The sequence below is a fragment of the Dioscorea cayenensis genome, chromosome 8 (genome assembly GCF_009730915.1).
Source record: "Dioscorea cayenensis subsp. rotundata cultivar TDr96_F1 chromosome 8, TDr96_F1_v2_PseudoChromosome.rev07_lg8_w22 25.fasta, whole genome shotgun sequence".
NCBI classification, from domain to species: domain Eukaryota; kingdom Viridiplantae; phylum Streptophyta; class Magnoliopsida; order Dioscoreales; family Dioscoreaceae; genus Dioscorea; species Dioscorea cayenensis.
In genome coordinates this window covers 13,249,619-13,274,573 of record NC_052478.1, presented here as the reverse complement: position 1 = coordinate 13,274,573, position 24,955 = coordinate 13,249,619, and the positions used below count along the sequence as shown (strand labels likewise).

At 35.0% G+C, this 24,955-nt stretch overlaps 3 protein-coding genes across 3 annotated transcripts; all 3 read left to right on the top strand.

Annotated features, from left to right (window-relative positions):
* Positions 1 to 1,578: 1,578 nt before the first annotated feature.
* On the top strand, positions 1,579 to 5,887 carry LOC120267295. Its single transcript, XM_039274960.1, has 3 exons — positions 1,579 to 1,732; positions 1,957 to 3,850; positions 3,946 to 5,887. Exons 1-3 carry the CDS (start codon positions 1,579 to 1,581, stop codon positions 5,885 to 5,887), a joined length of 3,990 nt encoding a protein of 1,329 aa, XP_039130894.1.
* Positions 5,888 to 16,257: 10,370 nt separating this feature from the next.
* LOC120266435 lies at positions 16,258 to 18,116 on the top strand. Its single transcript, XM_039274062.1, has 5 exons — positions 16,258 to 16,562; positions 16,651 to 16,738; positions 16,883 to 17,089; positions 17,180 to 17,395; positions 17,496 to 18,116. Exons 2-5 carry the CDS (start codon positions 16,736 to 16,738, stop codon positions 17,745 to 17,747), a joined length of 678 nt encoding a protein of 225 aa, XP_039129996.1. The 5' UTR covers positions 16,258 to 16,562; positions 16,651 to 16,735; the 3' UTR covers positions 17,748 to 18,116.
* A 5,793-nt stretch (positions 18,117 to 23,909) lies between these two features.
* Positions 23,910 to 24,659, top strand: LOC120267637. The gene has a single exon (XM_039275306.1). It carries the CDS (start codon positions 23,985 to 23,987, stop codon positions 24,426 to 24,428), a length of 444 nt encoding a protein of 147 aa, XP_039131240.1. The 5' UTR covers positions 23,910 to 23,984; the 3' UTR covers positions 24,429 to 24,659.
* Positions 24,660 to 24,955: the final 296 nt, after the last annotated feature.

Sequence of the window (24,955 nt, the reverse complement as noted above, 5' to 3'; positions counted from 1 at the left end):
GCATGAGTATGACATAAGTGGCACCTCATATCTAAGTACTTACAAGGAAGCCATCTCTAGTCCTCAATTCCATTGTTGGATAGATGCAATAAACAACGTTATGAGCTCTATTTCACAAAATAAAGTGTGCCGTTTGGTAGAGTTACACAAAGGTTGTAGACCCATTAGATGCAAATGGGTATTCAAGACCCAACAAGATGGCAAAGGTCAAGTGAAAAATTATAAAGCAAGGCTAGAGGCTAATGACTATAGCAAGCAAAAAGATATCGATTACAAGGAAACCTTCTCTCCTATTTCTACTAAGAACTCTTTATGGATTACTATGGGCAAATGTACGTTGCTTATTTTTATCTAGAGCTTCATCAAATGGATATAAGGATAGCTTTCCTTGAATGAAGACTTAGATAAAGATGTCTACATGGTTCAACCTATTAGTTTTAGGTAGTTGGAAAAGAAATGTTTTGTAAACTTCATAAGTCAATTTATGAATTGAAACAAGTTTCAAGATAGTAATACCTCAAGTATATATGATGAAGTTATCACCTCTAATGGCTTTAAAGAAAAAAATGTATATACATAAAAGTTAGTGAGAGCAATTAAGTATATGTTTCTAGTCTTATTTGGTGATGATATCTTGCCCGTTTCTAAAGACATTGATTAGATTTTATGGGACAAAGTACATATTGTTTAGTTATTTTAACATGAAAAATCTTGGTGAAGCATCATATGTTTTGGTATGTTTTGGGTATACAATTCTTTTCTGATAATGGTATTTTCAAATTATCTCAAAGCACCTACATTGATGGTATTTTGAAGAGGTTTAATATCCAATCTTGTTTTTTAACAAAGACTCCTGCCGTGAAGGGTGACAAGTTTTCTAAAGCCCAATGTCCTCTAGATGACGTTGAGAAAAATAAGATGAAAACAGTCTCTTATATTTCTATCATTAGCAACGTAATGTATGCTTAAGTATGCACATGTCCTCATATCGCCTTTGTGGTTGGTGTGCTTAGTAAGTACTTAAATGATCCTAAATAAAGCCATTGGAAAGCAGCTAAGAAATTCTTAAGGTATCATTAGGGCACTAAAGATCTCATGTAAACATGTCGATGTACTACAATCTTAAAGTGCTTGGTTTTAGTAACTCTAATTATATAGGCTGCATAGAGATAAGAAATCCACATATGGTGTGCCTTTGTGATAGTATGAGTTGTTTCTTGAAAAAGTGTCAAACATATGTTTACAACTTCTTCAACGATAGATGTTTATGGTGTGTTGTAAGGCAACTTGTCATAGAATGTGGTTGCGTAATTTCATTTTAGCATTGGAAGTAGGATTTAGAGTTTAAGGTTTAGTTATAGACTCCATTTCGAGGATGTTGGAATCATATTGTGTCAATTCTAACACTGTATCTTTCTCTCACAACATTAGGAGCACTTCTCACTCCAAGCATAATAATATAAAGGTTTACTCCATTAAAAAGAAACTTGCAAAGTCTATCATTCCTATTGAGCACACTCCTATGAGCAACATATTGGCAAACCCACTAACTAAAATCTTGCCTATTTGGTCGAGGGCATGGAAGAAGACCACAATCAGGATGATGAGTTCTCTGACGAGGAGGAGGATGATGAAATGTCAGGGGAAGAGCTCCCCGATGATAGCCCGGATGATGACATGACGCTGATACAGTATCAAACCGAAGCTCGCCGTGAGGCCCTTGTTCAAAAAGGTTCTAACATCCCCAGTACCTCTCCCAAAAAGGGGAGAGTGGAACTTGGTGAAACTGACCCCTGATTCTAGGGAGTACCTCTGTTCTCTCTCTATTTACTTTGTTTTCCATGAATACAACCAAAATCATCTGTTGGAATTGCAGGGGTATCTCCGTGCGAGATACCACCACTCGTGTTTTTCGTCTTATTCGCTCTCATAAGCCCGTTGTTGTTTGTCTTGTAGAAACCAGAGCCAACGCTGATCGTCTTGCTCGATTTTGCAGGAAAGTTTCCAAGCACTGGGATTGGGCTGCTATCCTTTCCGATGGCTTCTCTGGCGGCATCATCGTCCTTTGGCATAAGTCCGTCGGAGTCGTCACGCCTGTCTCTGTGTCTAAGCGTGCTCTTCATATCATTATTACCAATAATTCCTCTAAAACCTTTCTTATTTCGGTTATTTATAACTCCTCGCGTTTTCGTAAACAATGTTTTCTTTGGAATGAACTCTCTAAACTTTCCGCTCTTCATATCCCCTGGCTCATCCTGGGGGGTTTCAACTCTATTCTCCACAGGTTCGAGCACAAGGGCGGTACATTTGCTTACTATGATAGAAAAGCGAGATTTTTTAGAAACTTCATTGAGTTCAATAATCTGATTGATCTTAATTACTCTGGTCCTCATTTTACTTGGTATAATAATCAGTTGGGCTTAGCTCGCTGTTGGGCCAGACTTGACAGATGCTTATTTAATCTTGACTGGGCAAATTCTTTTAACTTTAATTCTCTGAAGCATCTTGCCCGGTCTTTCTCTGATCACTCGCCGCTCTTTCTCTCTTCTGCCCCGTTCTCCTATCACACTACTAGAATTTTTCGCTTCGATATTAACTGGTTGGATTTTATAGGTTGCCACGATGCCATTCATGACGCCTGGAATTGTCACCCTCATGGGAATCCTTTGCAGGCCTTCTCGCATCTTCTTTCTCGTGCTTGCTATAATCTCTCCAACTGGCATAGATCGGGTATCAATTCGCTGGAGGCTGATTTGGCGTCTAGTGAGATCACCATTAGCAACCTTGAAAAGTCTGATTTCAACTCTATTTCCCAATCTTTTCTTATGGATCAGTATGCCAATCTTGCCTCCTTGCAGCGTCAGTGCAGTATTAAATGGGCCCAGCGGGCCCGTATGTTATGGATCAAGGATGGTGACAGGAATACCAGTTTTTTTCATGCTACTACTCGTATCCGTGCTCACTCTAATTTCATCTCGAAGGTTGTGGACTCTAATGGTGTTTGTTGTCAGGATCATACTAGTATCGAGAGAGCCTTTCTTAATTTTTACATGGACCTCTGGTCGGCCCCTTCTGTTGAGAGCGACAACTTACTTAATCTTCTTCCGACCAATCTTCCTCGACTTAATGATTCAGTCGCTAGCTCTATCGTCCGGGAGGTTACCAAAGAGGAAGTATTTCAAACTCTTTTAGACCTTCCCACTGGTAAGTCTCCTGGCCCTGATGGCTTTTGCACTGAGTTTTACCACAGTTTTTGGCCTATTATCGGAGATCATCTCTTCTTGGCTGTTCGTTGCTTTTTCGAAAGGGCTATTATTCCCTCTTCTTGGGGTAAAACCTTCATCACTCTCATCCCCAAAAAAGACCATCCTCATAGTGTTTCTGATTTTAGACCCATCTCTCTTTGTAATGTTAATTTCAAAATCATTTCCAAACTTTTGGCTAATCGAATGCAGCTTGTTCTCCCTAGCTTGATCGGTCGAGAGCAGGCTGGCTTTGTTACCAATCGTTGCTCTTTCGATAATATTATAGCAGTGCAAGAGATAGTTCACACCTTAGAAACTGATACCAAAAACCCCCCAAGGATGCTAATAAAACTGGACATTGAAAAAACTTATGACACAGTTAATTGGAATGCAATTCTTGCTGTTTTTGACCACATGAATTTTCCTCCTCTCTGGATTTCTTGGATTTCTACTTGTCTTCGCTCTTGTTCCTTTTCTCTCTTAATTAACGGCAACTCCTCACCCTGGTTCCCCTCGTCCAGGGGTGTTCGTCAGGGAGATCCTATTTCTTCTTATCTGTTCATTTTGGTTTCACAGATTCTCACCGCCTTTCTTAACCAAGGATTGTCTTGCGGATTGATTCCTGGTTTAAGAGTCATATTCACAACTTCAATCACCTCATGTTCGCCGATGACTTAATTCTTGTCACTTTGGCCTCTAGGAAAGCTGCCAGGAATATCAACCATTGTCTTGAGGTTTATCGTCACATTACCGGGCAACGCCCCAATCTCCTTAAATCTCAAATTTTCTTCCCAACTTGGTGCAACAAACATGTCTCCTCCCGCATCTGCTCTATTCTTAATCTTACTCAAGCTTCCTTTCCATTTAAGTATCTTGGTATTTTAATTTCACACAAACGTTTGGCTGCCTCCTCCTTCAATCCCATGGTTGTTAAAATCCGACACCTTTGCTCCAGATGGAGCAATTATAATCTTTCTCAAGCAGCTAAAACCACTTTAATTAACTCCACTCTTTTCTCTATCCCCACCTACACCTTATCAGTCTACCCCATTCCTGATTCCATTATCTCTGAAATTACCAGAATCGTGAGAAAATTTTTTTGGTGTAGAAACAGCAATGGAAAGGGCATTCATAACTTGAATTGGAAAATTGTCAATGAAGATAAGGCTGAGGGGGGTATTGGTATTAGGAATCTTTCTCTTGCTAAATACTCTCTGATGGCTAAACACTTTTTTAATTATCTTAACAACGGAGATGCTATTTGGGTGGATATCCTGCGTTCTAAATATGGCGATTTTAATTTTTGGAAGAGCAAGGCCCCTACCAAATGTTCCTGGTTTTTTCGTTATCTTACTAGGATTGCTGGCCGTCTCAAACCTAATTGCCGTATCAATTCAGTTAATCCGGCCAGAACCTCATTCTTATGGGATCCTTGGTGCTTTGATATCCCCATTGCTCTCAAGCCCACCTTCATTAATATGGATGTTGATGTTGATTTACTTACTGTTTCTGATGTTATCCTTGGGGATAGATGGAATGAGACTCATTTGCATCATGTTTTTGGTCATTATTTTGATGCTCAGGCTCTTTCCTCTAGCAGTATCAATCCCAACACCTGCAATCATTGGGTTTGGAATCCTAACACTAAGCATCATAAAATTGCCGCCACTGTTTACAACCATTTGAATCACAACCTTAATCAATCTGAGTTTTGGTATGGTTGGCAACTCCTTTGGAAATTGAATATTTCCCCCCGTGCTAAGCATTTCCTTTGGATGTTGTTTCATGGCCGTCTCTCTACTTCTAATTTTTTATCTCAACTGAGGCTGGGCCCTGATAATCCTTGTGCTTTGTGTGGTTTATTTCCTGAAATGATTGATCATCTATTCTGCCATTGTAATATTGCTAAGCAGGTTTGGAATTATCTTAGTATGAAGATCAACACTCATATACATTTTCCTATTGGCTTTTCTGTGGGTCTCTGGCTCACTGAAAGACATTTTACTAACCATTGCAAATCTGTCATTGCCGCATCAGCTTGGCTAATTTGGAAATCCCGTTGTGATGTTATTTTTCGTGATGCTCATCTAAATATTCCTGTCATTGTTTGTAGAGCCCTTTCTCATGTTCAGGAACACATCGCTGGTCGCAGGTGCTTGGCCGGACAAAAGCTTATCATGCACAACTTCTCCTGCGCTGATGAGCTTTTTTTATTCTCCCATTCCAGCTCCATTCCGGGATCTTCGGTAAGTTCTGCAGGATTTTTTCTTTCAAACTCTAACTATGTTGTTAACTTTGCAGGTTGTTGTTCTATTGTCAAATCGGATTCGGTCTTGGATGAGATCTATGCGTTTGCTGTCGCGCTCCAATCGGTCATGGATAACCATCTCACTATCAAGCATATCTTCGTCAACACATATGAAACTCTAAACATACTCAGCCATCAGATTGCTCACATTCGATCACTCCTTGACGATCTGGATTCTCCCACCATTCATTGTATTTCCAAATCCTGGATGCTCCCTGCCGTCAACCTTGCTACTCATGGTGTCAACTCTTCTGATATTAATCTCTTCCTTTTTGGGCGCGATCTCCCCCGTTGGATAATGTTGTCCTTCTCTAACTCTGGGTTTCAGTTCTAATTGTTTTTGCTTTCTCTGTAGTGCAATGTTTTCATGTTCTTTTGTTTCTTTCTTTCCACTTCAATAAAATAGCCTTTATGGTTCTCTTTCAAAAATCTTACCTATTTGTGTGCCTCAAGAACATGTTTCTTACATAGGATTGTGAAGAGCCTAATTTTTTTATTTTAGTGGGAGTTTACTATTCTTTATATTTTTTTGAGGATTATTTCAATTTTGTGTAACACATATATATTATAGATGTCTATCACTGTTTATAATACTATATATATGTCTCTAATTTTAATGAGTGACTCAATGATGATATTCATTCTATTGAATCCATATTGATATTTTTATCATCGTTTTGGATTAGCACCCCTGATTATGTATGACCTATGCATCTTATCAATGTGTTTGATTATATATAATTAGTTTAGCAATACATATTATTAAGAAAAAAATTATAGTTTGATTATGATAGTTTAAGTGGGAGAACTTAACATTGAATTAGTTTGTAGGCTACATAATCAAAAGACAACAATCTAATTATATGCATGTGAAATTTTGGGCCACATATATGCTAAATTTTTTATTTTTTTTTATTAATCATGCTTAGGCCCTTTGATTCACTTTCGAAATTTGCCCAAATTAGCTTATTGGGCCTCAAGCAGACTCATAATGTCTATTGTTGGCTGATTGACACATTCTTTTTTTATGTTTTTTAAGTGTAAAAAAATTTAAAAAAAAAAGTTGCTAAGAAAGAATTCAAAGAACCTAAGTACCTAACATCATTCTCGGTTCTTAATTTTAATATTGTATCAATAGAAACCCAATCTGTTTGAAGCAAGCACTCACATTCTACCATCTTTGAAAAAGGCAACATCTTTCATCCCTATTTATTTACTAAAGATATTATTTATTTGATCTGTAGTTTGGTTGTTCAGTAATGGTCATTAATTGTCGTTGAAAATCTACCATTATGGTGTTGACCATGTTAAAGCAGCTACGCATATATGCCTCTTAGAAATAATATTTTAATGTTAATCAAGATGCAATCTTATAAGGATTACCATGGAGTTTCATTTCATTAAAGTTTTTATTTAAACCCATGTAAAATCAAATATTTTCACATGCTTCATATGAAAAATTATATTTTTATATTCTTTATATATTTGTGCTTTGTCAGATACATACATAAATGTTAATTTTTTGTTAGCGTATATACACAATTATACCCATATAATTTTATTTTTAATGCTTTTGATTATGACATTTCTAATAAATATTTTATATTATATATATATATATATATGTGTGTAATATTTTGTTAATAAAACATTTATAATTTATAAATAACAAGAAAATTTTTACCTAGATACTTTTGCGAGTCATTCAAGTGGGTGCTTTATTTGTGGACTGGTACTAGTAAAGCATTTTTAATTTATTACTGATGATAATATAATCAATTTTAACCTTAAATTTCAAAACTCCTTTTTTTCCCCTTTTCTAATTTCAGTAAAAATTCATAAGACTTTACGGGGAAATTTAATTAATCAGTCATGGATTTACTTTCAAAGTTGTCCTAAATATATTGTTGAACGTGAATCTATTATTCTAAGACAAAACAGAAATACCTTATCTTTATTACTTGATAGGCTTCTTGGAAAGGAGAAGATTAATTTGGACATTAAATTATTAATGACATAAAAGTGATCAAGTCCATGCACTTGAAACATCGAGTCCCTTTTAATTTTCTATAACCTTTTCTTTTACTTTAAAGCATCCAATATTTCCATTAATTGATGGAGTTTGAAAGTCAAGCAGACCAATGAGCACAAGACACAGAGATTACCCCTTTTTTTCTGTAAAAAGGAAGCTTCATTAGTTGGGAAAGAAAAAGAATAATGATGTCTTGGGACAAACAAGGCTTTTTGTTAGCCATGTACATTCCAAATTTCAGAGCTTCATTCATTTGTATGTATTGTGAATGAATTTGTTCTCATGATCAACATAGAATATGGTAGTGGGAATTTTAGTGGTATATATGACAATGAAATGAAAGATAGTTCAGAATAAAATTACCAAGTGGTTTGATATGCTATAAAGTTTTGGAATTCAAAAGGAGAGAAACAATTTCGTATCATGGCTCTCTATGTCTTTATTACTTTCTTTGAAAAGAAATACAGAAGAAGTTGTCTCTTTAAATGTGGACCAAAGCCACGCCAGAACAAAACACTTTGATTACTCATGAGAAAGCATGGAACTCAAATCAAAACCAAACCTAAAGAAAACAATAACTTCCACAGAGAAATAAATGTAGAGGATAACTTAGTTGACCCACTCTTCATTTAATGATAAACTAGCATTCATTATTGTTTCTTAATGTATGGGATTTGATTTGCATGATGTTCTGTACCAAATTGGTAGCTCAGTTTTTGAAGAACTTCTCAACTAGAGAAGCTAAATATATTAAAAAGATAAGAAAAAGCACCAACAATTACAAGGCAAACACAAAACAAAAAACAAAACAAGGAGAGCAACCCTAAAAAAATAAAAACCCAACTTTTGATGAAAGAACGCATCACCCAAAAAGGTAAATCCTTGCCACCCAAAAATAAATTGAGATGATGATAGTTAAATCCAATAGCAGCAAGATTGATAGCCGGAGTCATCCAAATCGACAGGAATAACATGCAAGTTAGGTTGATTGAAAACAAAGTCAATAAAAAAACTTCGAGTTGCTAATCCGAGGGCGTAATCTCCAGGCCGCGTGCAGATCAGAGCTTCCGATTAACTCCCCGACACCATGATGATCACAAAAAATATTTTTGATTCGAATGTTAAAATCCAACACTGTCTGCATAGCAACTTCCAATGCAAAAAGATCATCCAAAGAGTTATCCAGCATTGGCTGGGATATACATCCTGCAAGAATTACTTTATAATTAGAGTTGGCAATAAAAAAACCTGTCGACCTTACCTGCGTCCTGGAATTGCCAATTGCATGGAAGAATAGAAAGTTGCCATCGCCATAGTTAAAAATTATACAAAAAGTAGTTTTTTTCCAAGAGGGTCAGAAAAGCAATTAAACTCTCTAGTGTGTGCAATGGCTTGATTGACAATAGTTGACTGATTAAATGTGATATTTTTTTGAATATTGCATTGCACCCGACCAAGCCAAATAAACCAAGCCCCCAGCAAAGAATGATCGCTAAAGTGTGTTGCGAATACCGAAATCAAGAATCCATTTTACCGTAAGAAAAGCCATCTGGAAAAGAAATAGATAAATTTTCTTTGTGGTTAATCATATCCCAGATCCAGTGGGTTTTAATACAATGACAAAACAAATGATCAATGGTTTCACGGTGCATCCCACACAGCATACAGGGAGAATCAGGACCAACATGAATATAATGAAGAAAATCATAAGTCGAAAGCCGGCCCTGAATGCAGATCCATAAAAAATATTTCAGTCTAGGAGCAACAGAGATATTCCACAAAATTTTCCAACCAGTCCAACATTCAGCAGAAGACTTAACTTGATTAAGATGATGATAAACAACAGCAGAAAGATTTTTCCGATCAGATTTATGTTTCCAAACCCAAAAATTTTCAAAAGAGTGATCAAAACTGGGCAAAGAAACAACAAGATCATCACACACATTGCCGAAAAGAGAATTCAAGACAGTAGCATCCCACTGGTTCTCCCAAACAAGATCAAAGATATTGAAATGTTCAAAATCCTCATTCATATTGATACTCGTAGGTTTAAGAGCAATAGGGATATCAAAAATCCAAGGATCCCACAGGAAAGAGGTACTGTTTGGATTAATCAATTTGAGAGTGCAATGCTGTTTAATATAGGCAGCTGATCTACACATCCCCCTAAAAAACCAAGAACACTTAGGAGGAGGAGAATCACGCCAGAAATTCAACTTCCCATACTTAATATTTAAAATTTCAACCCAAATCAAGTTATCATTATTCAAATAGTGAAAAATATGTCTGGCCATCAAAGAATGCTTGGCAATCGATAAATTTTTAATACCTAAGCCCCCCTCAGACTTACCTTCAGTGATAATATTCCAACTCACATTGTGGATGCCCTTTCCATTGCCATTCCTACTCCAAAAAAATTTTCTAACAATTTTGGAAATCTCAGAGATGATGGAATCAGGAATGGGATACACAGACATAGTATAAACTGGAACAGCAAGAAGGATTGAATTAATCAAAGCACTCTTAGCAGCCGGTGATAAGTGAAAATTAATCCATCTATCAACAATACCTCTAATCTTATCCACCATCGGTTTGAAAACTTGAGATGCAAGTCTTTTATGGGAAATGAGAGTGCCCAGGTATTTGAAAGGAAAAGATGCTTGATTAAGATGCAAGATCCTACAAATACACTTAGAAATATGCTTGTTCATCTAGGAGGGAAAATAAATCTGAGATTTAGCAAGATTGGGCCTCTGACCAGTCATATTAGCATAATAGGATAAACATAAACGAATGCTATGAGCAACTCTACGAGAGGCATGAGAAATTAAAATCAAATCATCGGCATACATTAAGTGATTGAAGTTATTATTAAGGTTAGCATTGAAACCAGGGATCAAGTTGCGATGGAGACTGAAATTGAGCATTGTAGTGAGAATTTGCGAAACCAGGATGAAAAGATATGGGGAAATAGGATCACCTTGGCGAACCCCACGAGAGGAAGAGAACCAAGAAGAAGGTCTCCCATTGATTAAAAGGGCAAAAGAACTAGAATGAAGGCAAGCGGAGATCCAAGATATCCAAATCGTAGGAAAATTCATACGAGTAAGAACGGCAAGAATTGCACTCCAGCTTAGAGTGTCATAAGCTTTTTCAATATCTAGTTTGATTATCATCCTAGGGGGACTATAGGTATCATTATCGATTGAATGAGCAACCTCATGAACAGCAATAATATTATCAAAAGAACAACGATCAGGCACAAAACCAACTTGTTCCCTACCAATTAAACCAGGAAGCACTCTTTTAAGACGATTAGCAAGCAATTTAGAAATAATTTTAAAACAGACATTGCACAGAGATATAGGTCTATAATCAGAAACATGCTTAGGGTTACTCTTCTTAGGAATTAAAGCAATGTAAGTTTTACCCCAAGAAACAGGCATAACGGAGTTTTTGAAGAAGAATTGAATTGCAGAAAAGAGATGATTACCTATAACAGGCCAGAAACTCCGATAGAATTCAATATTAAAACCGTCGGGTCCAGGTGACTTACCAGTCGGGAGATCAAGCAAAGTTGAATAAACCTCTTCTTTAGTGATATCCTGAATAAGAAAGTCCTTATCCGAATCAGGAAGGCAAGGAAGGTCCGGAGGCAGATCCACATCCACGATTGTTCTGCCATTACCATTATTGTTCCACAAGTTTTTGTAAAAGTTAACAAAAGCCCGTTCAATGTCATCAGGGTCATGCAGAACTAAACCATAAGAATCTTCAACCTGCGAAATAAAATTAAAGTGCGATCGAGAACGAGTAACAGATTGAAGAAATTTGATATTTCTATCACCATCTTTGATCCAATCAAGCCGCGAACGCTGAACCCACTTAATGGATTGTTGCCTTTGCAAAGCAGAGAGTTTGCCATATTGTTCCATTAGTAAAAAGTGATTGCACTGATCAATATCCGAAGATTCCAGCAAACAAATTTTATCCTCAGTGCTGATAATGGCCGAATCAAGATTATTAACACCAGAAGAGCTCCAAATACGAAGTTTAGAACAAGTACGATGAAGCAAGTGATTAAAAACATGCATAGGATTACCATGAGGAGAAAAATTCCAAGCAGTTTGAACAACATTATGACAATCCACAAAATCAAGCCAAAAATTTTCAAATCTAAAAATTTTCTTACGACAAACAGGGAGAAAATTGAAAGTCAAAGAAAGAGGGGAATGATCAGAAAAAGAACGAGAAAGGTGTTTGAAAGTATAGGACTTAAAAACATTATTCCATTCCATATTAACCAGGCACCGATCCAACCTAGCCCAGCGACGAGCTGGACCAACCTGGTTATTACACCAAGTATAAGGGGAACCAATGTACTTTAAGTCCAAGAGATTATTTTTGTTAATGAAATCAAGAAAAAAACGCGATTTACGACGATAATAGGAAAAAGACCCACCCAGATGCTCATCCCTAGAAAGAACAGTGTTAAAATCTCCTAAAATGATCCAAGGGATACGAATACAGGAAATTTTAGAAAGCTCTTTCCAAAGAAAATCTTGATTCTGGCACCGAGAAGAGTTATAAACGATAGAAACAACAAGGTTTTTGACAAACTGGGACGAAATCACAACATGCAATGCTCGCCGGGAGAAGGCAAGAGGCGTAACCTTACCAATGATTGGATTCCAAAGAACGAAAATGCCCCCAGAAAAACCGTCAGCAAGAATAGCAGCCCATTCCCAGTGCCTAGGTAATTTTTTACAGAAACGATCAACACGGGAAGAATCCGCACGAGTCTCCACAAGACAAACGAGAAGCGGCTTAATAGTTTTGATCAATCTGAAAAGTCTAGCAGAGGTATCCCGACTGGAAATGCCCCTACAATTCCAACAAAGAATTTTAGTGGTAATCATTAAAAACAACAATATAGAAAATATAACAAAAACAGAGACTTCCTTAAAAAGGAGAACACAAAATCAAGGATGAGAGCCATCCGTCTCAACTCTGCCCTTCTTTGGCGAAACTTCTGAAGTATAGGCCCCCTTTCTAATCAGGGCTTCACGTCTGGCTTCATTCTGATACTGAACTAAAGTCATAGAATCATCAGGACCCTCGTCATCATCAAGCATACCTTCATCCTCCTCACTCGACGGGTCATCCTCATCTTCACTATCTTCCTCCATATTTCCACAGTCCAAAACAGAGGAAACCCTCTCCACAATCAAAGCATGGGAAGTGTCTGCTGGAATGCAAGAACTAGGATCAAGAGATAGAGAAGAGCGGAGTCTAGGAGGAGGGGATTTGGACCGGGGGGGCCTAGACATCTTGGCATCAGAACGGTCCAAAAGAGGGGGAGGATTAGGGTTAGAGAAACCGGACGAAGAGGCTTCTCGAGAAGAGCAAAAGGGAATGATTTGATTGGGAGACTCAGACGGTGGATAATCTCCAAGTTTTGAAAGAGGGGTAGAGACAACAGTAGGAACTGTAGCTATGTCAGAGTGGCTATTCTCAAGAAGAAGGGGATTCATCTCGAGACAAGGATCAACGGTTGGAAAATTCTCTAAAGGGTCAGTGGGCGAGATGAGCGAGGCGTCATGCCTTGGGACTGAGTGAGGGACATAGGGAACAGAAGCTCTGCCCCTACTGACAGAGTTTTTGCCCCCTCGAATATTGCGAGAAACCTCTCCTCGGGACAGCAAATTACCCTGTTCCAGCACGACTGCGTTTCTCGAAGTCACGTGCGAGGCACGAGGGCCTCCCCCACGACCACGAGAACCACCACGCCGGCGGGACACCAGAAGCCACGGTCCATAATCGGATTCCGAACCGGAAGAACAGAGGTCATAACATTAGGATTCTCAGAAGAATTCATAACATGATCCATGCTTTCCGAGACCTGGTTAGACCCTTCTACCTGCGATCGCACACGGCAATCGGGCATCGGAGGTCCACCGGCCCCGGTCGGCATAACCTTAGTACAGGAGTTGCTACCATGCCCAATGAGACCACAATTGTAACAAAACATAGGCAGCCTTTCATACATCACCACGACAAACACTCGATGAAAATCATCACCGATCCAAAATCCACGACAAAAGAGGCTTCGAAAGATCCACTTCTATGCAAACCCGAGCATATTTCGATCTCACCAGAGTAGTAGTGAATTCATCAATTTTGATAAGGGTGCCAAAATTATTTGCAATAGTCTCCAATGTATCACCATCCCAGCATTCTACTGGTAAATTATGGAATTGCACCCAAATCGCCGCAGTACTCAGTTTAGCGAAACTTGGCTCGAAGAATGGCTTCCAAGGTGAAAGTTGCAGGATCATCCCATTAACAGTCCAAGGCCCCTCCAGGAGAAGCCGCTCCATGACTTTCTCCGATGAACAACGAATCAGCAGAAACCCATTAGGGAGGTCGGAGATGAACGTTTCTCCAATCCCTGCCCACTTGTCAATGAGGGAAGATTTAACTTGTTCAAAGGAAGGAGATTTACCGAAAAGCTTCCCATATAATGCAGTTTGGAATTTCAAACGACCTCTGTTAATGGCATCAGCGTCTAAACGAACAAAACTAGAGGTAGTCTCCTTAAGACGGTTGAGAAGAAGTTCATTTTGCAGTGGAGAATAGTCAAAGGATTGTTGAAGCGAAGAAGCAACTTGAGACCAAGATTTCTTATGAGGAGGAGGAGGAGGAGGCGGCTGCCCCCCGCTTGCCATGGCAAGGGGGGAGAAGAAAAGGAAAACCTAGGGCTTGAGGAGAAGGAGAAAGCTCAGAGAAAGCTACAGACTCTAACTTGGTATCAAGCAGAGTTTCAAGTGGTTGAATATTAAAAGCTGATAAAGCTTGGATTCTATGGTTGATGCCAATACTATTTGCATTATAATAATAGGATTCAAGCTCATCTTGTTTCTTTTGAGGAGACTTACATAGGGTGGCTTTCCTCTTTTTAAGCAAGTAGCTTATAATGTTTGTGGCAACCTTTCATTAAACAAGATAAGCAAATTAATTAACATTAATTTTATTATTACTATGATGCCCACATGTTTAACTTTAAAGGTTATGTAATGGAATGGATTCTATTATAGTGTCATGTGTTATTGTTTCTCTCTCTCTCTCTCTCTCTCTCTCTCTCTCTCTCTCTCTCTATTCCTCTAACTAAAAAGTTGGTTAAGTTTCAACCAAAAGTATCATTTGATTCTTTATTTCTTTCTCATATACCTACTCAAACAATTAATGTGATTAATGATTCATCAACTCATCAACTAAACAAGGTTTGAAGAACATCAATCACACTAAGTCATCAAACAACTGATACTCTTTACAGATAGGAAAACAATAATATGATGTTTATAATAAGTAGTTCATAAAGACACTTTTGTGAATTGGTAGAGAAATCAAAAGAGATTATTATAGCTGGCTCTTTGTTCTTTTATTGAATTTTTTTGGAATATTTCCAAATGTATAATTAATCTCTTTTATCAAAAATGACGAATGCTAAATCCAATCAATCAACTTCATGTATGTGATTCATTTATCACTTCTCTGGAAATGAAGTTGTATAATTCTAAATTATTATTATTATTATTACCTTTTTGAGGAAAGAGAGCTCCTTGAGCTATTTAAATTATTGTTTATTTTAAAACATGAATAATTTTTTCTCCTTTTCGAGGAGGTGGCATGTATTGACTTGGCAAGCAAAATTTTTTTAATTATTTGAAAGAAAATGACCACAATTATTTGTATATCATGAAGCAAAATTAAACATGTGAACCTCCTCACCCTCTCAATATATAAAACACAAACTCTTGCAAGATATTTTCACTTTTAAAAGTGACATGAGATTAATCTAATCACAAGCTGACATGGCTTAGCATTCAATTGCATTCAATGAACAGTGTCTAACCCTAATCCCACTATGGAAACAACCAAAATATTAATAATATTTTATATTTCTACAAATATTGGTTGTCACTTGTCTCGAGATTCACAAACCCAATCTTTCTATTATTATTATTTTTATTTAATAAATGGTATAAAAGTTGATAATAAAAACATGTGTATTGACTGAGAATTGATCATTCAAACTACACCCGTGATTAAAATTTAAGTAATAAGTTTAAATCAACACAATTCTAATCTCTACTATTTTAAATTAATATGAAATGTTAATATTTTTAAAATTTAAAAATATTTTTAAAATTTAAAAATATGACAATATTTATTCTATTTTAAATATTAAATTCTTTTATTTGATGATGAATTGGTATAAAACAAAATTTTACAATAGTATTAGATACTATTTTTTTTTTTGAAATAATATTAGATACTATTTCAAAGATTAAATAGATAAATAAAATATTAAAAATTTATTCTTACAGATATTAATCTATCGGCTGTACACTTATCTCGAGATTCATGAACCCAATCTTTAGCGCTTGAATATATTTTTCATCCTTAAATTACTAAATCCAAAGCATGAAATATATATATATATATATATATGTATATAGTGAATGAGTCCAAGATCACGAGCTCTGAAATTTTTCTATTTATATAGATTCCCATATCTCAGGCTGAGTGTTAATCCATTGCATCTATTTAAAATTATAAATATTATAATTAATAAATTGTGTTAAATTTTATGGGGAAAAAGAGAACTTTAATTTAATTGCATTTAATAATTTAATAGTCTTTTGCAACTTTCTGATCAGCATGCATCGGACGGTTGTCAGTGGCCTAGAGAGGAATCTGATTCGCTGTCATCCGTTGATTGAATCGCCGGCGAAGATTAGTAAACCGCCTTAAAAGTCTTTTTCTTTCTTTCTCTCTCTCTTGCGTAGCTGAAACTCTTCTCATCTTTCTCTTGTCTCTCTGTTTCTCTGTTTCTCTGTTTCTCTCTTCCCCTGTTCTTCTTCTCTTCGCTGTTTTGGGTTTGGATTTCTCCATTGGGTTCAGGTTTTCTAAGGTGATTCTTTGTGGATTTTTGAGATTGGTGATGTGGTTGATGGGATAGATGAGATTTTTATGGTTTTCTTTGATTCTTTTCTTTACAGGTTGAGGTTTTTCTTGCAACTGGACGAGCTGGCGATCGAAAACCACCACAAGATTGGGTTTGTGAGGACAAAGCAAAAGAAAGTAATGGTAAAGGAGCTTCCTTTCTTTGGTTTTCTTCGAAAAGTTTCAATTTATTTTCAGGTCTTTCATCTTTGGTCTTGGTTTAGATTGTTTAAAAGATGGTTTCTTTTTTCTTCTTATTTTTCTGTATTTTTTTTTCTTCTTGTTTAGGTTGGCCCTGTGATTAGAATGGGAAATGGAAATGAAGATTTGGGGCCTCCATGGTTAACACCTCTGTTAAGGACCAGCTTCTTCATCCCTTGTGAAATCCATCTTGAATCAACCAAGAATGAGTGTAACATGTACTGCTTGGATTGCATGGGAAATGCCCTCTGTTCTTACTGTCTCTCGCATCATAAAGACCATCATGTTGTTCAGGTCTTCAAATTAAATTAAACCCTTCTCAATTTCTATTTTGTTTCTGTTTTCAAATATTGAATTGCTAGTTTTGTTGTTCATGTTTTGCAGATTCGGAGGTCATCATACCATAATGTGATAAGGGTAGCAGAGGTTTCCAAATTCATAGACATCTCATGTGTTCAAACATACATCATAAACAGTGCCAAGATTGTGTTTCTTAATGAGAGGCCACAGCCAAGGCCAGGAAAGGGAGTTACCAACACTTGTGAGATTTGTTGCCGGAGTTTATTAGACTCTTTCCGTTTCTGTTCTCTTGGTTGCAAGGTAAAAAAATTCTCTTTTCAACTCTCCTGTTTGTGTTTTTACTGCATCAAATTAACAGTATCTTTGATTCATTAATAAAATGTGGTTGTCTTCTGATTAGCTTGGAGGGATGAGGAAAGGTGACCCAGACCTGACCTTCAACCTACGAAGTAATAAATTGAGTCGTGATTCACTGCATGGATCGGAATCAGACGGTGATTCGACACCAAAAAAACTCCGAAAAACTTCGGCATTTGCATTATCTGAAGATGAAGGTGGTAATTTCAATAACAGCATTTCTCCTGGGACTCCTCCAATCATAAACTATAGGACTTCAAGGAGAAAGGGTATACCACACAGAGCTCCTTTCTGAAATAAATGAAAAGAAAAATGAAGATAGCAAAGAGAAGGTTCTGTAAAAGAAAGAAATGTGGATACAGTGAATAAATGTGGAAAGATACCCACCATATTAGGCCAAAAGGCAAAGGAGAAAGCATAGATACATAGACAGCAAAAAAGGATGGAAGTCCTAGCATTGTGCTTTTGAGCTTCCTTTTCTCTCTCTCTCTCTCTCTCTCTCTCTCTCTCTCTCTCTCTCTCTCTTATAGTTCTTGTAGATATAATGTAATGCTAAATGTGGATGTGGGCAGATCCTTGTACATTAGTTTTGGCTGTGTAAATGGATGATATATTTATATATATCATAATCTAAATGCATGCTCTTGTGCTTTACGTTTATGTATGTAAATATGGTTTTAAGCCACTTTTGTCCTTGTATTGGGATTTGTTGCTATTTTGTGAAAAATATTGTTATCCATGGGAGGATTTTTTTAGATCACCACAGCCAATGCTTTTTATCAGAGTGTAAGGTGTACATGCGTTAGTGTTGAGATGTGTGTATCTATGATCCATGACACATTAGCAAAAATGGACATTGTGGTTGTTGAAGGACGGCGTTAATGCTACGCCAACATATATAAATGGATATTTCGAATTTTAATAAATAATAATTTTTTATTTACAGGTTAATAATGATGTAAAACCCTGTATAAGTTTATCTTTTTCTTCTCTTTCTACTTCATAATTTTATTGATTTTATGATTATTATTTATTTTTTTAAAAAATTATTAGAGTTTTGTTTTAAATCATCGAGGGTAGCGTTATTTATTTTATCAGACGTTAAAGTATACATATGTCGGATATTTACCTTCATGATCAGTGTTACAAATGTATAAATGGACATTTCAATTTTCAATGGATGACGTTAATGTTGTACCAACGTAAATGAATATTTTAAATTTTGACAAATAATGTTTTAAGCTTAGAAAGTAATAATGATCTTGAACTTGTTTTCATAATGCTATTACTTTTAGGTTTATTGTTTATTTTTTTGTAAGAAAATATTTTAACTATCAATTTTTTTTTTTTTTTTTCTGATTCAATGCAATCAATATCCCCTATCAAATACTGATTAAAATGTACATGTGCGGGCATCATATATGTGCATCAAACCCTTACAATAGAAAAATGGTAATTTATTTTTCTCTAAAATTAAAAGTCAAGAGTTTAACTCCCTTCTAACTTAATGAACTAATATAATGTTAGTGTAATTAATGGATATAATTGTGTTTGATTTATCAAAGTCGATATAAAATAGATATTTTAAACTCTTCGAATGATGATTTTAACTTTTAAGTTTGGGGACTAGTAATGATTTCAAACCTATTTACATTTACATCCCTTTAATTTGGTTCATAATTTCATTGTTATCAAGCAATGCCACATTAGCCCAAATGCGCATTTCAATTTTCAGTAGAAGACATAAATGCCACATTAGCACAAATGGCTATTTCAATATCTAATTTAGGGATTAATGATGATTTTAAAGATATATAAATTTTCCATATCTCACAGTTTTAAGTACTAAACAGTTGGTTTGGAATAGGACTGAGTTATGAGTGGCAGTTTGGTTGGGATGGTAGTACCAACTGAATGGATCGGAAATTTTCAACGGTCCGGATCCGGACATCACATCTAGTCAGTGACTTTAGGGACACGCTAAGCCTCGTGATAAGGACACTTCCATTGAGTTGAACCAATGAGTTTGAGAGCCGTGTGGAATCCTTCCTCTCTTCTTCTTCTTCTTCTTCTTCTTCTTCTTCTTCTTAATATCTCCATAATCTCTGTTGCTCTATGGTGCTAAGCTTTCCACAAAGCACGCTTTCATGGCCATCACTGTCTAAAGTGTGGATGATTACTACTTCTCCAACACCTTCTTTGGATAAGTTCTAATAACATAAGATTATTTTTTCATTAAACTATGAGACAGTGGAGATTAATATATATTTATCATGTAAACTTACTTTTACTGTGCACTTGTGTTTACAAGTATAGGTCTACATCAGGGAATGGGGTTAGGGTTTGAGATTTAGGGTTAGGGTTAGGGTTAGGGCTTGAGTGGAGGTCAAGAGGATCACTACTCTTCAGGTTGTGCCACATCATGGCATGTGACAGTGGCCACTTGTGTCTTTTGTGTATGTTCAGTGGGCTCCCTTAGTGATGGATGATGGAGTATTTATTCCTTTGCCCTTCACTTGGCTTCTTTCTTTTCTTTCACCACTTATAAATAAACATATTAAGAAAAAGATAAGGAGATGAAGAAAATTGGGGAATGAGACAAGGAAGCATGGAGAGACATGGAGTGAGAGATACTAATGGAAAAAAGTTGGTATTGGGTTTATTACCTTTAGAGGCTTCTTATATATTTATTCTTTCTTTGTTGGCATACCTTTGTTGTCATTGCTTGGATGATGATGATGATGGTGATGGCCAAAAAACATCTCCAACTTTCTTCAACTTGTTAATTAGCTTTTTTGTGTTTTGTCACAAGACATTGCAAGATTATATATTTTTATTTGCAACTATGCTTGCTTTCACTCTCTATAACACATCATTTAATATGTCACCTTGTTTCATTTTTCTCTTCTTTCTGATGGAAGCAAGAGGGAGTTGAAGTCTTGAAGACAATGTAACAAATACTAATTATCTACTTAGCTCTCCATTTTGCAATTTTCATTCTTTGAGGCTAAGGTGACATGTAGAATTATTAGTAATGGCATTATTGAGTTGCTTAGATTTTGACCTTCACATCTACCTAGATACTTTTTTATTATTTGAGCTTAGATATATACCTACTTAAATGTGTGTGCATTTTTTTCTAAAGAAAACTAAGTACAATTTTGGTCTATGTATTTTAGTTGTATTATTGATTTTAGTCTTTTTTATTTTCATTATAATATTTAACATGATCATTTATTTTTATTTTTCATTTTTATTCATCATTGGAATCCTGTGCTGGACTCTCTTGATAATTTTTATTAAATTAGTATCTAAATTGTTTTAGCAACAAAAACAAAAAATAATAATATGATAAAATATAATGAATTTATTGGATAACTTCACCATAAAATATTGCCTTAGGCCCTTAGATTACTTATTGGTAGTCATATATTGCATATTATATATGAACAAAGTCGCCCCTTTAATATACAATAGTACAGTGCAAGAAATGCAATTTTAAAAAGTAGAAAAAAAAAAAAACAAAATGCATATAATTGTACAGTTAAAATATAGGGAATATATCAAATTGAAAGGTTAGACTAATCCAAACTTTAATATATAGTATTTAACAAAAACAAATATACAGAATGTATAGCCTCCTCGTCAATGCTAAAATTTGGCACATGCAATATGTTGTAATCAATAGTAGATAGTGAAAAAGTCAACAAGAAAAATGCAAATGATGATGTTATTTAATTGGTTGAGAATAGGAATCAAATTGAACATGTATAAAAAATTGATGTATCTCTGCTCTCCTTGATGGGAAATGAATGTTAATTTGAAATATAAAATTTCTCAAATTTGTGCTTGTTTAATGACCTATACCTTCTTTTAATTTTGTCGAACTTCATATTCAATTAAAAGTGAAGTTGTGCTCAAGGTGATCCTCAATATTCAACATTTGAGCATCAACACATGGAACCAAGACTAAAGAAATGCAATAAATAAATAATGTAAAATTTTGCATGTGTGGCATGAGAAATGCCTTTCATCCAAATTCTAGAATTGACCCCTAATCATGCATATGAGAAAAATGGAAATCATGTAGAAATCATTAAAATAAATAAAAATAATAAAAATTAAAGACATGGAGCTCATTCTTTGTTTCCATTTAAAATAAGATGGGAGATTTTCTCATTTACCCAACAATTATTATATACCCATGACTTGAATTCTTTCTTTATATGAGAGTTTCATTACTAAAAACGAAAATATCATACATGGAACAATATATCTATCATTAATTACACCAAATTTTTATCTAAAAAATTGTCTTAAACCATTTTTATTAGGTATAGAAGAAAAGTCAATCATAGAGTTGCATATATTTATCTATATTTAATTATCTTCTCCAAAAACACATGAAATAAACTAAAAATATCTCGAAGAGAATTCATCAAGGTTCATTTAATTTGAATAGATACTTGTAAATCTCTTGGCTTTTTGTTATTAGACAATTAAATTAATTAGTACAAAGCGAATTCACCATATATAATTGAAATTTTAAAACCAAAAAAATTAATTTAGTCAAAAAATGCCTCTCTTCCATTAAAAAAAAAAGTATTATTTAATGAATACATACGTTAAAAAAAATATTGATGAGATGGATTTATTTGAGTAATCATTGACTTCATTTTAAAAACTTTACATGTTTTCCCAATATAGTAATTTTTATATATAATACAATGAAGTTTTTGATATATATATATATATATATATATATATATATATATATATATATATGTATAATCATGTCTAATTTTATTTAATCATGCTTAATTGTATTTTTTTTATGTAAAGATTAAATATCTTCTACATTGTTATCTGTGTTTTTTTCTATTAGCCATGTACTAATTGTGTTAATTAATCACATTATGCATTTTTTGAAGAGGATCGGCTAATGTATATATGAGTCCACATGATCCATTTATGTACTAGAAACCCCAAATTGGGTTCTCTATGTTTATCCATTTTATTTAAAATAAATAAATAAATAAATAAAATTCCAATAATGTATACATTAAAACCATTATAACTAATTATATATCTAATCATTGGTGGTAGGCAATGCACATTGACTTAATTAAGACATGCTATATATAGACAGTCAAATAAAAAAACTTTCATAATTATTGATCATCAATGGCGGAGCCACATAGAAGAGAAGGGAAAAATTACCCGCTTTTGTTTTCCAATTAACTTTTGACTTTTGTATTGTTAATGTGTATAGGGTCTAATATGAAACTAAACCTTTAATTTTTTTTAGGGCTTAAAATGAAGAAATAATTTAATTTTTGAAAACTAATTTTTAAGTTTAATATCCTATCAATATCATCTCTTTCTTGGACTGTATTGTTTGCCTTAAAATTGTGAAGTACCTAATAGAATTGATGATCAATTCTAGCTTATTACTTAGTAATAAATATTGAGAAAATATATATTTGATTATGTAGATAATAAAATCATTTGTTGATTTCAAAAAGATTCACATAGAATAATTATGAGTTTATTCTTGTTGATCATTTATAGTACTTATTTATTTAAAGAATTTTCTTTATAAAAATTAGATCTAATTTTTAATTTATGTTATTACTCCATAATTTTGAATATACTTAAACATTGATTTATTAAACTTTTATGTCTTTTTGTCTGTAATTTTTAGCTCCGCCACCACTGATCTTACAGTAAATTCTACACAACCTGATATACTATAGTACTTGGGTAGAAAATAAGCATATATAATCCACAATTACTATATAATTAGATATAAAAACTGATCGATACTATGGATGTGGGGTAGAAGGTGTCATGGACTTGTTCTCTAAACCTGTTTCGGCCATCTCTCGGTAGGCCATCTGCCCGAGCAGCCACGCGGAACTCTCACGGACGGTGAAACATTGATCCAATGTTATTGAAGTACACGCACACACACGCATATACACAACCCAAACACACGGTTCTAAGGGTCAACTTTGGTTGCTAATCATAGCCTTCTAACAAAATCATTTTTGCCTTTTATCCAACCAATAAGCATGGCACGAATACGATCCGAGGGCCCATAGCTCCCTCATTACTAGACCCCACCTTCACCTTCTTTATCTCTTTGCAAACCCCATAAACAACAGCCCCACATATTCAATGTATGAACCTAAAAATTAGATTGACTTCATGTCTTCTTTTTAGGGACACAAAAACAATGCTTTGACTGCAACTATTCTTCATGTGATTTGTGTATGAATGAACAAACACCAATAAAAAAAATATCTCTCGTAAGCCATGACTCACTCCTTTCCTTTTCGTTCTTGTGACGCCTTCACGGACATCAGCATGTACTTCTTTTGACTCTCCTTCCATTTATCTCTCTATATATATGTATCTCTTTGAAGGGGTAGTGATACATCAAATTAACATGGGATCTTGCTTCTCTTCATCTTCATCAATCCTTGATAACAAACCAGTGGCCAGAGTTATCTCTCTTGAAGGAACATTAATGGAGTGCTTGCTGCCTGTTAGTGTTTCCCAAGTGCTTGGTGAGAATTATAACTCTTGGTCTTGTTTTGTTTGTGATGCTGATAACCTTCTATACAACAGCTACATTCCTCCACTGGATTCTCAGGAATGGCTTCAGCATGAACATATCTATTTCATGCTACCTGCCTTGATGCTTAATCATCCTCTAACTGGTTTAGACATGGCTGCTCTTGCTGTCAAGGCTAGTGAAGCTCTCAATAATGCTGCAAAGGATAAGCTTGGCAAGAAGAGATCATCAAGTAGAATTCAGGTGATGCCAGTTGATGGTTTTAGAGAAAATACTGCTAGTGGTGTTGATCTGAAGATCTTTCCGGCAGTGAGCTTGCCAACAAGAAGAAGAAGAGGAAGTAGTAGTAGTAGTTATAAACAACGGTTAAGTACCATTGTTGAAGATTCAGAGTGATGTTGCACATCATATCATGGTCTTTTGTATATATATTTATATATGATGTTTGATTTTTCCTGGGTAATTTTTGTTTTATTTATTTATGCACACCATGTGAAACTAATTGCTGTATATTTTTTTCCCTTTCTTTTGGTAATTAGAGTTTGTTGTTGATACCATTTATGTGAAGAAACAAAGATGTCATTGGTTTTTCTAAAAACAAAGTGTTTGGACTGTGTGAATATAGGGTAAATAGATTGAAAGAAAACAATGTTGAACAATGAGTTTAAATGGAAATTAATGGGAATGTGATGCTTGACTGAGATATCATTTGAAGACTTTTCTTGTTTGTTTGGAACAGAAGAAGTTAATTGCTTAGAGGAGAAGAACTCTTTCATGTAATTACTGCATGTACCTCACTTTCAATCTTGATGACTAACAAATAACAGAAGTACAATTAATCATTGATGGAAACTATCGCAAACTGGTCAAACTTCGCACCATATACATAAACTAAAAAATATATAAATAAAAAATATACATGC

Bases quoted from the DNA above. Each gene is read 5' to 3' on its own strand.
- LOC120267295 (XM_039274960.1), top strand. From the start codon at position 1,579: ATGGAAGAAGACCACAATCAGGATGATGAGTTCTCTGACGAGGAGGAG. The intron at 1,733-1,956 runs GTTCTAACATCC...TTTGTCTTGTAG, and splicing joins TGAGGCCCTTGTTCAAAAAG to AAACCAGAGCCAACGCTGAT. The intron at 3,851-3,945 runs GTCTTGCGGATT...TTTGGCCTCTAG, and splicing joins GCCTTTCTTAACCAAGGATT to GAAAGCTGCCAGGAATATCA.
- LOC120266435 (XM_039274062.1), top strand. The intron at 17,090-17,179 runs GTCTTCAAATTA...CATGTTTTGCAG, and splicing joins AAGACCATCATGTTGTTCAG to ATTCGGAGGTCATCATACCA. The intron at 17,396-17,495 runs GTAAAAAAATTC...TCTTCTGATTAG, and splicing joins TCTGTTCTCTTGGTTGCAAG to CTTGGAGGGATGAGGAAAGG.
- LOC120267637 (XM_039275306.1), top strand. From the start codon at position 23,985: ATGGAGTGCTTGCTGCCTGTTAGTGTTTCCCAAGTGCTTGGTGAGAAT.